The sequence below is a fragment of the Nerophis ophidion genome, linkage group LG09 (assembly GCF_033978795.1).
Source record: "Nerophis ophidion isolate RoL-2023_Sa linkage group LG09, RoL_Noph_v1.0, whole genome shotgun sequence".
NCBI classification, from domain to species: Eukaryota; Metazoa; Chordata; class Actinopteri; order Syngnathiformes; family Syngnathidae; genus Nerophis; species Nerophis ophidion.
The window spans coordinates 3917706-3931118 of NC_084619.1; the positions used below are offsets into that span (position 1 = coordinate 3917706).

Genomic DNA, 13413 nt, shown 5'->3' on the forward strand with positions numbered 1-13413 from the left:
CAACCTATCCCCAGGTGCATGTCTTTGGAAGTGGGAGGAAGCCGGAGTACCCGGAGGGAACCCACGCATTCACGGGGAGAACATGCAAACTCCACACAGAAAGATCCCGAGCCTGGATTTGAACCCAGGACTGCAGGAACTTCGCATTGTGAGGCAGACGCACTAACCCCTCTGCCACCGTGAAGCCCCGAGTCATACCAAAGATTACAAAAATGGGACCCATTACCTTCCTGTTTGGCACTCAGCATTAAGGGTTGGAATCGGGGGTTAAATCACCAAAATGATATCCCGGGCGTGGCCACCGCTGCTGCTCACTGCTCCCCTCACCTCCCAGGGGGCGATCAAGGGTGATGGGTCAAATCAATCCATCCATTTTCTACCGCTTATTCCCTTTTGTGGTCGCGGGGGGCGCTGGCGCCAATCTCAGCTACAATTGGGTGGAAGGCGAGGCACACCCTGGACAAGTCGCCACCTCATCGCAGGGCCAACACAGATAGACAGACAACATTCACACACTAGGGCCAATTTAGTGTTGCCAATCAACCTATCCCCAGGTGCATGTCTTTGGAGGGGGGAGGAAGCCGGAGGGAACCCACGCAGTCACGGGGAGAACATGCAAACTCCACACAGAAAGATCCCGAGCCTGGATTTGAACCCAGGACTGCAGGACCTTCGTATTGTGAGGCAGACGCACTAACCCCTCTGCCACCGTGAAGCCCCGAGTCATACCAAAGATTATAAAAATGGGACCCATTACCTTCCTGTTTGGCACTCAGCATTAAGGGTTGGAATTGGGGGTTAAATCACCAAAATGATATCCCGGGCGTGGCCACCGCTGCTGCTCACTGCTTCCCTCACCTCCCAGGGGGCGATCAAGGATGATGGGTCAAATCAATCCATCCATTTTCTACCGCTTATTCCCTTTTGTGGTCGAGGGGGGTGCTGGCGCCAATCTCAGCTACAATTGGGTGGAAGGCGGGGTACACCCTGGACAAGTCGCCACCTCATCACAGGGCCAACACAGATAGACAGACAACATTCACACACTAGGGCCCATTTAGTGTTGCCAATCAACCTATCCCCAGGTGTATGTCTTTGGAGGTGGGAGGAAGCCGGAGTACCCGGAGGGAACCCACGCAGTCACGGGGAGAACATGCAAACTCCACACAGAAAGATCCCGAGCCTGGATTTGAACCCAGGACTGCAGGACCTTCGTATTGTGAGGCAGACGCACTAACCCCTCTGCCACCGTGAAATGCAGAGAATAATTTCGCCACAGCTGGTGTGTGTTTGACAATTATTGGTACTTTAACTTGAACTTCTACGTAGAACTTATCCAAACATGCCTTAATTGACGTTGCTTGGTGCTCTGAGGCACAACCATGCTGGAGCAGGAACGTATAAAACTGTCGGTCTTGGGCAAATGAATAATGAAGCATTAATTATCGGCCATTGTTCACTCTGTATTAATGAGGTGCGCGCCTCAGTAATTTATCTTATTTGAAATGCTAAAGTGTTGAAATTAGGACAGGAAGGAACCTCTGACTGTCCTTTCCACCTTTCTGTGTTCACAGTAAGAAGCTGTAGATGTAGAAGCATTTAAGTCTCACCTTAAAACTCATTTGTATACTCTAGCCTTTAAATAGACCTCCTTTTTAGACCAGTTGATCTGCCGTTTCTTTTCTTTTTCTTCTATGTCCCACTCTCCCGTGTGGAGGGGGTCCGGTCCGATCCGGTGGCCATGTACTGCTTGCCTGTGTATCGGCTGGGGACATCTCTGCGCTGCTGATCCGCCTACGCTTGGGATGGTTTCCTGCTGGCTCCGCTGTGAACGGGACTCTCGCTGCTGTGTCTTGGATCCTCTTTGGACTGGACTCTCGCGACTGTGTTGGATCCATTATGGATTGAACTTTCACAGTATCATGTTAGACCCGCTCGACATCCATTGCTTTCCTCCTTTCCAAGGTTCTCATAGTCATCATTGTCACCGACGTCCCACTGGGTGTGAGTTTTCCTTGCCCTTATGTGGGCCTACCGAGGATGTCGTGGTGGTTTGTGCAGCCCTTTGAGACACTAGTGGTTTAGGGCTATATAAGTAAACATTGATTGATTGATTAATGAAGTTACAGTAAGAGGTCTTGTGCACAGGTGGTAGTAACCAACACTCTTGCCTTTCCGTGCCATCTCAATCAATCAATCAATCAATGTTTACTTATATAGCCCTAAATCACTAGTGTCTCAAAGGGCTGCACAAACCACCACGACATCCTCGGTAGGAAAACTCACACCCAGTGGGACATTGGTGACAATAATGACCCAGTGGGACGTCGGTGACAATGATGACTATGAGAACCTTAGAGAGGAGGAAAGCAATGGATGTCGAGCGGGTCTAACATGATACTGTGAAAGTTCAATCCATAATGGATACAACACAGTCGCGAGAGTCCAGTCCAAAGAGGATCCAAGACACAGCAGCGAGAGTCCCGTTCACAGCGGAGCCAGCAGGAAACCATCCCAAGCGTAGGCGGATCAGCAGCGCAGAGATGTCCCCAGCCGATACACAGGCGAGCAGTACATGGCCACCGGATCGGACCGGACCCCCTCCACACGGGAGAGTGGGACATAGAAGAAAAAGAAAAGAAACGGCAGATCAACTGGTCTAAAAAGGGAGTCTATTTAAAGGCTAGAGTATACAAATGAGTTTTAAGGTGAGACTTAAATGCTTCTACTGAGGTGGCATCGCGAACTGTTACCGGGAGGGCATTCCAGAGTACTGGAGCCCGAACGGAAAATGCTCTATAGCCCGCAGACTTTTTTTGGGCTTTGGGAATCACTAACAAGCCGGAGTCCTTTGAACGCAGATTTCTTGCCGGGACATATGGTACAATACAATCGGCAAGATAAGATGGAGCTAGACCGTGTAGTATTTTATACGTAAGTAGTAAAACCTTAAAGTCACATCTTAAGTGCACAGGAAGCCAGTGCAGGTGAGCCAGTATAGGTATATATGTATGTATATATGTATATAAAGGTATATACAGTATAGGTATATATGTATGTATATATGTATATAAAGGTATATACAGTACAGGCGTAATGTGATCAAACTTTCTTGTTCTTGTCAAAAGTCTAGCAGCCGCATTTTGTACCAACTGTAATCTTTTAATGCTAGACATGGGGAGACCCGAAAATAATACGTTACAGTAGTCGAGGCGAGACGTAACAAACGCATGGATAATGATCTCAGCGTCTTTAGTGGACAGAATGGAGCGAATTTTAGCGATATTACGGAGATGAAAGAAGGCCGTTTTAGTAACGCTTTTAATGTGTGCCTCAAAGGAGAGAGTTGGGTCGAAGATAACACCCAGATTCTTTACCGTGTCGCCTTGTTTAATTGTTTGGTTGTCAAATGTTAGAGTTGTATTATTAAATAGAGTTCGGTGTCTAGCAGGACCGATAATCAGCATTTCCGTTTTTTTGGCGTTGAGTTGCAAAAAGTTAGCGGACATCCATTGTTTAATTTCATTAAGACACGCCTCCAGCTGACTACAATCCGGCTACAATCTGCTGTTCTCTTTAGGGGGCTTCTTCTCATGTGCCACTTTTAAACCAAGCGTCTGTTGTTTCTTTGTCTCACTTTCTGTCTCCGTTTTTTTTCTTTTTCACTGTCAGGGGGACCGAGGGGGCCGCCTAACTCTCCAAAAGCGCTGGACATCCTTTCTCAAGGCCAGGATGACGTGCTCCCTGCCCGAGTACGACTTCCACTTCAACGAGCTGCGCAGCGTGTTCGTCATGGCCGGGGACACGCCGCGGGACACGCTCTTCTACGGCGTCTTCGGCCTGGGCTGGTGAGTGCCGAGCGGGGGTTTTGTAAAAGGCGGCCAAGATGAAAGGCGGCGGTCGATGCGGTGAGACAGTCGTAGCAGACGGGGCGAGATGAAAGAGAGGACGAGACGGTGAGGGCAGAAGGTTGTGGAAGGAAAATCTGGCAGGGATTAAAAATGCAGATTTCAATCTGCTTCAAAGTCAAAAGGCCATTTGTACCAAACTTTTCTCACTGAGTTCCTACTGGTGCTGGATTCAGCTTCAATAGCTATGTGCACGTGAACACATTCAATCAGATTGAAAGCCGGACCTGAATAAAAATGCTTCATGTAAACACGCCTTTCGGAATATTCAGACCCGAGCATCAAAATTTCTATCCGATCGAGACAATTGGTTTATGCCGAAATTAATTCAGATTGTGGCGCATAAAAACACATCTGCCGAAATTCGGGTTGGCTTTGATTGCCAGCTATACTTTAGTGCAGTGGTTCTCAAATGGGGGTACTTGAAGGTATGCCAAGGGGTACGTGGGATTTTTTAAAAAATATTCTAAAAATAGCAACAATTCAAAAATCCTTTATAAATATATTTATTGAATAATACTTCAACAAAATATGAATGTAAGTTCATAAACTGTGAAAAAAAATACAACAATGCAATATTCAGTGTTGACAGCTAGATTTTTTTGTGGACATGTTCCATAAATATTGATGTTAAAGATGTATTTTTTTGTGAAGAAATGTTTAGAATTAAGTTGATGAATCCAGATGGATCTCTATTACAATCCCCAACTTTAAGATGATGATTACTTCTATGTGTAGGAATCTTTATTTATAATTGAATCACTTTTATATATATATATATGTGTATATATATGTATATATATATATATATATATATATATATATATATATATATATATATATATATATATATATATATATATATATATATATATATATATATATATATATATATATATATATATATATATATAATATGTGTGTGTATATATGTGTATTTATACATATATATATATAAATATGTGTATATACATGTATGTGTGTGTGTGTATGCATGTATATATATGTGTGTGTGTGTGTATATGTAAACATATGTGTATATACGTATATATGTGTATGGTACATATATACGTCTCCGGGTTGGGGAGGAGACCCTGCCCCAAGTGGAGGAGTTCAAGTACCTAGGAGTCTTGTTCACGAGTGAGGGAAGAGTGGATCGTGAGATCGACAGGCGGATCGGTGCGGCGTCTTCAGTAATGCGGACGTTGTATCGATCCGTTGTGGTGAAGAAGGAGCTGAGCCGGAAGGCAAAGCTCTCAATTTACCGGTCGATCTACGTTCCCATCCTCACCTATGGTCATGAGCTTTGGGTCATGACCGAAAGGATAAGATCACGGGTACAAGCGGCCCAAATGAGTTTCCAGGTCTCTCCCTTAGAGATAGGGTGAGAAGCTCTGCCATCCGGGAGGAACTCAAAGTAAAGCCGCTGCTCCTCCACATGGAGAGGAGCCAGATGAGGTGGTTCGGGCATCTGGTCAGGATGCCACCCGAACGCCTCCCTAGGGAGGTGTTTAGGGCACGTCCAACCGGTAGGAGGCCACGGGGAAGACCCAGGACACGTTGGGAAGACTATGTCTCCCGGCTGGCCTGGGAGGTATGCCAAGGGGTACGTGAGATTTTTTTAAATATTCTAAAAATAGCAACAATTCAAAAATCCTTTATAAATATATTATTTGAATAATACTTCAACAAAATATGAATGTGAGTTCATAAACCGTGAAAAGAAATACAACAATGCAATATTCAGTGTTGACAGCTTGATTTTTTTGTGGACATGTTCCATAAATATTGATGTTAAAGATTTCGTTTTTTGTGAAAAAACGTTTAGAATGAAGTTGATGAAACCAGATGGATCTCTATTACAATTCCCAACTTTAAGTTGATGATTACTTCTATGTGTAGAAATCTTTATTTATAATTGAATCACTTGTTTATTTTTCAACAAGTTTTTAGTTATTTTTATACCTTTTTTTCCAAATTTTTCAAGAAAGACCACTACAAATGAGCAATATTTTGCAGTGTTGTACAATTTAATAAATCAGAAACTGATGACATAGTGCTGTATTTTACTTCTTTATCTCTTTTTTTCAACCAAAAATGCTTTGCTCTAATTAGGGGGTACTTGAATTAAAAAAAGGTTCACAGGGGGTACCATTTATTTTTTTTTCCCCCTTGGCCTCAGTCTGCACCCCCACTCCAGGGCCTAGGCTAAGACCGATTTTTTAATTTTATTTTAATCTTCTATTTTTTTCTTCCCCCTCCCCTTGTTTACCTGTATGTCATCTTTTTTGTAAGGGGCGCTGGAACCCGGCAGACCCGTCAGCCATCCTGTTCTGTCTCCCTGTAATATTTGTCTGATCTTGAATGGGATTGTGCTGAAAATCGTAATTTTCCTGAAGGAACTCTCCTGACGGAATAAATAAAGTACTATCTATCTATCTATCACTGAAAAAAGGTTGAGAACCACTGTTTTAGGCTAGCTCCGTGGCTCGTTTTTTGTACTGTAAGACTTAAAACTCACGCATTCAGACACTCGACACCATCTAATAAGTACGGTGGCTTCCGGCAACCCTCGGCCAGAAGTACACGTATAGCAGGCCCGTCAAAATTAGCGCAGGAATTTTCTAGTTTCTACCTACTCGGCTATCTCAGTGCAAGTTTTTCTTGATGTATTGCATCACTTTTAAAAGTAGGTTTTATCCGCCATTATAAAAGATATTGAATACGAACAGTAAACAAGGTGGATGAATCATGTTTTGTTTTAAAAGCTTTTCAACTCCCACTGGTCACCTCTGACTTTATCTCCTGCTTTTTTTCCCCTCCTACTGTGTAGTCTGCTTCCTACAACACTCATCCTCTGCCCTCCTTTCACTTCTTTCTTTCCTTTTGTCCTGTTTCCCCATTTTTTTCAACTTCATGAATCTACTGTACTTCTACTACTGTCGCCATGGTAACACTAGCTTTGTGGCTGACGTCCTGCACTGCTGTGTGTTTCTTCTGCCTTTTAGGAAGAACATAAAGGCGTCTGCGTTGTGTCGCTTCTCGCTGTCTGACGTCCAAGAGGCCTTCCAAGGACCTTACATGGAGAACCAGGACTCTAACTGGAAGGAGTACACTGGAAAGATCCCAGACCTGCGACCTGGAACGGTAAGCGTGCACTCACTCACACACGCGTTATTTGCATCATTTAAATATGTAGGGCATGAAAAACTGTCTTAAATGTTAATATAAAATGATTTTATCTGCAAAGCGTTGAAGACTAATTTCAAATTCCTATCAAAAATACAAAATGATTTGTTAGACACTGCAAAAAGTTAGTGTTCAAAAACAAGAAAAAAAAATACAAAAGTTAAGGACATTTTACTTGAACTAAGCAAAATTATCTGCCAATAGAACACGAAATTGGGGTGGCGGCGGCGGCGATGACCAAGAAGAACGCGGAGTTGGAATATAATTACAACACTTTATGTACATATTTATACACATATTTAAATAATATTTACATATTTATATAATATGTAACTACAAGCTCCATTCACAGACAGAGTCCCATTGCTTTTATGAGCGCTCGAGCTAGTCAAAAGCTGAAAAAAAATAAATAAATAATATATATATCCATCCATCCATCCATTCATCCATCCATCCATCATCTTCCACTTATCCGAGGTCGGGTCGCGGGGGCAGCAGCCTAAGCAGGGAGGCCCAGACTTCCCTCTCCCCAGCCACTTCGTCTAGCTCTTCCCGGGGGATCCCGAGGCGTTCCCAGGCCAGCCGGGAGACATAGTCTTCCCAACGTGTCCTGGGTCTTCCCCGTGGCCTCCTACCGGTTGGACGTGCCCTAAACACCTCCCTAGGGAGGCTTCTGGTGGCATCCTGACCAGATGCCCGAACCACCTCATCTGGCTCCTCTCCATGTGGAGGAGCAGCGGCTTTACTTTGAGTTCATCCAGGTCTCTCTAAGGGAGAGACCTGGAAACTCATTTGGGCCGCTTGTACCCGTGATCTTATCCTTTCGGTCATGACCCAAAGCTCATGACCATAGGTGAGGATGGGAACGTAGATCGAGCGGTAAATTGAGAGCTTTGCCTTCCGGCTCAGCTCCTTCTTCACCACAACGGATCGGTACAACGTCCGCATTACTGAAGACGCCGCACCGATCCGCCTGTCGATCTCACGATCCACTCTTCCCCCACTCGTGAACAAGACTCCTAGGTACTTGAACTCCTCCACTTGGGGCAGGGTCTCCTCCCCAACCTGGAGATGGCACTCCATCATTTAGGATCAAAACAGTTAAAACAAGTAAAACACTCTAACATAAAATCTGCTTAGTGAGAAGAATTATCTTATCAAACAGAAAATAAGCAAATATCACTTTTATTTGAGATATTCAATCTTACTTAGATTTCAGTTTTTGCAGTGTGCTGGGCTAGCATGCAACACTTCAATCAATTCAAATATTACAACGTCATCAAAGCTCACCCGTGGCCCCCCCCCTAAGACACACATTTTTGTATGAAATGCATTTTTTAATTTATTTTGGCTATATGGTCTCTTTGGGTCCCGATGAGTATAAAACAAAAAACAGTTGAAAGTTGCTATCCCTACTTTTTGGATATGTTGTCAACCATCTTGACTCTAACCTGATCAATCAATCAATGTTTATTTATATAGCCCCAAATCACAAATGTCTCAAAGGACTGCACAAATCATTACGACTACAACATCCTCGGAAGAACCCACAAAAGGGCAAGGAAAACTCACACCCAGTGGGCAGGGAGAATTCACATCCAGTGGGACGCCAGTGACAATGCTGACTATGAGAAACCTTGGAGAGGACCTCAGATGTGGGCAACCCCCCCCCTCTAGGGGACCGAAAGCAATGGATGTCGAGCGGGTCTAACATGATACTGTGAAAGTTCAATCCATAGTGGATCCAACACAGCCGCGAGAGTTCAGTTCAAAGCGGATACAAGACAGCAGCGAGAGTCCCGTCCACAGGGAACCATCTCAAGCGGAGGCGGATCAGCAGCGTAGAGGTGTCCCCAATCGATACAGGCGAGCGGTCCATCCTGGGTCCCGACGAGCGGTCCATCCTGGGTCTCGACTCTGGACAGCCAGTACTTCATCCATGGTCATCGGACCGGACCCCCTCCACAAGGGAGGGGGGGACATAGGAGAAAGAAAAGAAGCGGCAGATCAACTGGTCTAAAAAGGAGGTCTATTTAAAGGCTAGAGTATACAGATGAGTTTTAAGGTGAGACTTAAATGCTTCTACTGAGGTAGCATCTTGAACTGTTCCCGGAAGGAGCATTCCAGAGTACTGGAGCCCGAACGGAAAACGCTCTATAGCCCGCAGACTTTTTTTGGGCTCTAGGAATCACTAATAAGCCGGAGTCTTTTGAACGCAGATTTCTTGCCGGGACATATGGTACAATACAATCGGCAAGATAGGATGGAGCTAGACCGTGTAGTATTTTATACGTAAGTAGTAAAACCTTAAAGTCACATCTTAAGTGCACAGGAAGCCAGTGCAGGTGAGCCAGTATAGGTATATATGTATGTATATATGTATATAAAGGTATATACAGTATAGGTATATATGTATGTATATATGTATATAAAGGTATATACAGTATAGGTATATATGTATGTATATATGTATATAAAGGTATATACAGTACAGGCGTAATGTGATCAAACTTTCTTGTTCTTGTCAAAAGTCTAGCAGCCGCATTTTGTACCAACTGTAATCTTTTAATGCTAGACATGGGGAGACCCGAAAATAATACGTTACAGTAATCGAGACGAGACGTAACAAACGCATGGATAATGATCTCAGCGTCTTTAGTGGACAAAATGGAGCGAATTTTAGCGATATTACGGAGATGAAAGAAGGCCGTTTTAGTAACGCTTTTAATGTGTGACTCAAAGGAGAGAGTTGGGTCGAAGATAATACCCAGATTTTTTACCAAGTCACCTTGTTTTATTATTTGGTTGTCAAATGTTAAAGTTGTATTATTAAATAGAGGTCGGTGTCTAGCAGGACGGATAATCAGCATTTCCGTTTTTTGGGCGTTAAGTTGCAAAAAGTTAGCGGACATCCATTGTTTAATTTCATTAAGACACGCCTCCAACTGACTACAGTCCGGCGTGTTGGTCAGCTTTAGGGGCATGTAGAGTTGGGTGTCATCAGCATAACAGTGAAAGCTAACACCGTATTTGCGTATGATGTCACCTAGCGGCAGCATGTAGATGCTGAAGAGTGCAGGGCAAAGGACCGAACCCTGGGGAACTCCACACGTTACCTTAACATAGTCCGAGGTCTATGAGGTGATGTGATATGCTTTTCCTCCACCACTTATTGGCAGTATAATATCTTTATAGGTGGAAAGCACTCAGTTGATACAGCGTTGATTATACACAAACATGTCCCCTAAAACTGACATTATTATCACAATGTTGCAAAATAGTTGTATTTGTAAATTGAGACAACGTTGATGTCGAACATTGCATCCGCACTGCAAAAACTGAAATCTAAGTATGATGAAATATCTCAAATAACGGCGATATTTGCTTATTTTCTGTCTCATGAGATGATTCTTCTAACTAATCAGATTTTGTGTTGGTCCTAAATGATCTCAGTAAGATATTACCTCTTGTTGCTGAGATTTGATGACCTATATTGAGTAAAACATGCTTGAAACTAGAATATCAACTGTTGCAAAGCTGTGTCACCAACACTCACACGTATAAAACTAAGTTTTATAAAGTAATAATTTCTTATTTCAAGCATGAAAAAAAAAATCATGACTTTGACACAATTAACATTTGACATCAGTAAAACAGATGACAGCCAAAGTGACTTTGCTGTTTTATTTTCAATGAAACAGGAGAAAATAGTACTCATACACTGGTACAGTTGGCACAGTACAGCAAACTGACAGGTAATATTTAAACATTTAACATGTGACATTTCTAACAATTTTGAACTGAAATAGTTCATGCACATTCAGAAAATTTCCTCCAATTTACAATTTAAAAAATGTTGTCCAGGGGCCTGGCTGTGTAAACGCGCACTAATTGACTGAAAGAGCACGCACTTGGCACAATGATGTCATGTTATCGATGGAAAAATGCATTTTTAGACAAACTGAGCGGCTAGGAGACCCCGAGAGTAACAAGTGGTTGCCTTGTTGCCTTTCCATGAAGAAAAATAAACTAGTTTTTAGTATATGTTTGCTGGTTTCAAGAAATGTAATGCTGAGCGCATATCATGATGTCAAGATAATGGCACTAGAGTTTACTTAATTTAAGAATATTTTTCAACATATTGAGCAAAATGGTCTTTTTTTTTCTACCAAGAAAAGTACCCGTGTTATTAGTGAGAATTGAATTATTTTAGGGTATGTTTGGGTTCATTGAGGTTAGCTAATTAGGGTCCTTGGCCCATGGCAAAGGACTCCTGTGGAGTCCTTTGCCATGGGCCAAGGACCCTATTGAAACTGGTGCGTTTTATTATTATTATTCTTCATTCTTTATTATTATTCCGCTCCTTCGCACCCTAATTTGACCCCCTTAACATGCTTCAAAACTCCCCAAATTTGACACACACGTCGGTCTGGCAAACCTTCCCAACTTATAAGCAACCAAACCCCAAAAATGAAAACTGTGCGCTAGCGCCGTCTAGGAAGAGACAAAAACAGACTGCTTGTAACTTCCGTTAGGAATGTCGTAGAGACATGAAACAAAAACCTCTTTGTAGGACTGACTTAGACCTACATTTCCAATTAGAAACGTCTATACCTAAAATCAACAGAAATTTTGCTAAAACTCATTCAAAGCAAAATTTTCGCAAAAAAAGCTATTTTTGCCTCTTTGAGCTGTAATTTGACCCCCTTAAAATGCTTCAAAACTCATCAAACTTGGCACACCCCTAGGAAAAAACCCAGACAAAACTGCTTGTAACTTCTGTTAGGAATGTCGTAGAGACATGAAACAAAGACCTCTATGTAGGTCTGACTTAGACCAGGGCTTGGCAGCGGCCAAAGACGGACCCGACCAACGCTGCTTGCAGCTTTAATTTTACTTGTTTTGGTAAGTCTTGACAAGCCAAATTTTCTTGTTCTATTGGCAGATGATTTTGCTTGGTTCAAATAAAATACCCCTATTTTTTATATATTTTTTCTTGTTTTTGAACATTGACTTTTTGCAGTGTGCGTGTTGTTTCAACGTTGTATTTGTGTTGTAAAATATCCAACCCATCCATTTTCTACCGCTTTTCCCTTCTGGGGTTGTTGGGGGTGCTGGGGCCTATCTCAGCTGCATTCGGGTGGAAGGCGGAGTACACCCTGGATAAGTCGCCACCTCATCGCAGGGCCAACGCAGATAGACAGACAACATTCACACTCACATTCACACACTAGGGCCAATTTAGTGTTGCCAATCAACCTAGCCCCAGGTGCATGTCTTTGGAAGTGGGAGGAAGCCGGAGTACCCGGAGGGAACCCACGCAGTCACGGGGAGAACATGCAAACTCCACACAGAAAGATCCCGAGCCCGGGATTGAACTCAGGACTACTCTATCGGTTGGAAAATGACCCAAATTCAAATGTCAAATCAACGTTACAACCCGACATTGATTAAACGTTGTATTTGTGTCATAAAATATTGGTGGAAAATGACCCAAATTCAAATGTCAAATCACCGTTAGAACCCAACATTGATTAAACGTTGTATTTGTGTCGTAAAATATTGGTGGAAAATGACCCAAATTCAAATGTCAAATCAACGTTAGAACCCGACATTGATTAAACGTTGTATTTGTGTCGTAAAATATTGGTGGAAAATGACCCAAATTCAAATGTCAAATCAATGTTAGAACCCGACATTGATTAAACGTTGTATTTGTGTCGTAAAATATTGTTGGAAAATGACCCAAATTCAAATGCCAAATCAACGTTAGAACCCAACATTGATTAAACGTTGTATTTGTGTCGTAAAATATTGGTGGAAAATGACCCAAATTCAAATGTCAAATCAACGTTAGAACCCAACATTGATTAAACGTTGTATTTGTGTCGTAAAATATTGGTGGAAAATGACCCAAATTCAAATGTCAAATCAACGTTAGAACCCAACATTGATTAAACGTTGTATTTGTGTCGTAAAATATTGTTGGAAAATGACCCAAATTCAAATGTCAAATCAACGTTAGAACCCAACATTGATTAAACGTTGTATTTGTGTCGTAAAATATTGTTGGAAAATGACCCAAATTCAAATGTCAAATCAACATTCTCTCTGCAATTAACTGGGGCCTCTAGGTTTGGCTCACTTAGTGTCCAGGCCATAGCTTGGTTTGCACGAGCAGACATTATCCACTTTAGTGCAGGACTTAGTTTAAAACTCCGCTGTCAAACGGCAACGGTCATGAGAGCGGGAAAATGCGTTTAGACAGGTCGGCCTCACTCATTTGAAAAGGACCATGGAAAGAAGGTTCAGTCAG

At 42.6% G+C, this 13413-nt stretch overlaps 1 protein-coding gene across 1 annotated transcript in view; it reads left to right on the forward strand.

Moving 5' to 3' along the window:
- LOC133558914 (semaphorin-4G-like) overlaps positions 1-7142 on the forward strand; it is a 69732-nt gene extending 62590 nt beyond the window's left edge. The window contains exons 9-10 of the mRNA XM_061910076.1: positions 3673-3848; positions 6917-7142. Of these exons, the coding sequence (XP_061766060.1) occupies positions 3673-3848; positions 6917-7127 (387 nt within the window). The 3' untranslated portion in view covers positions 7128-7142. The remainder of the gene's footprint in view (positions 1-3672; positions 3849-6916) is intronic.
- The last annotated feature ends 6271 nt before the right edge of the window (positions 7143-13413 follow it).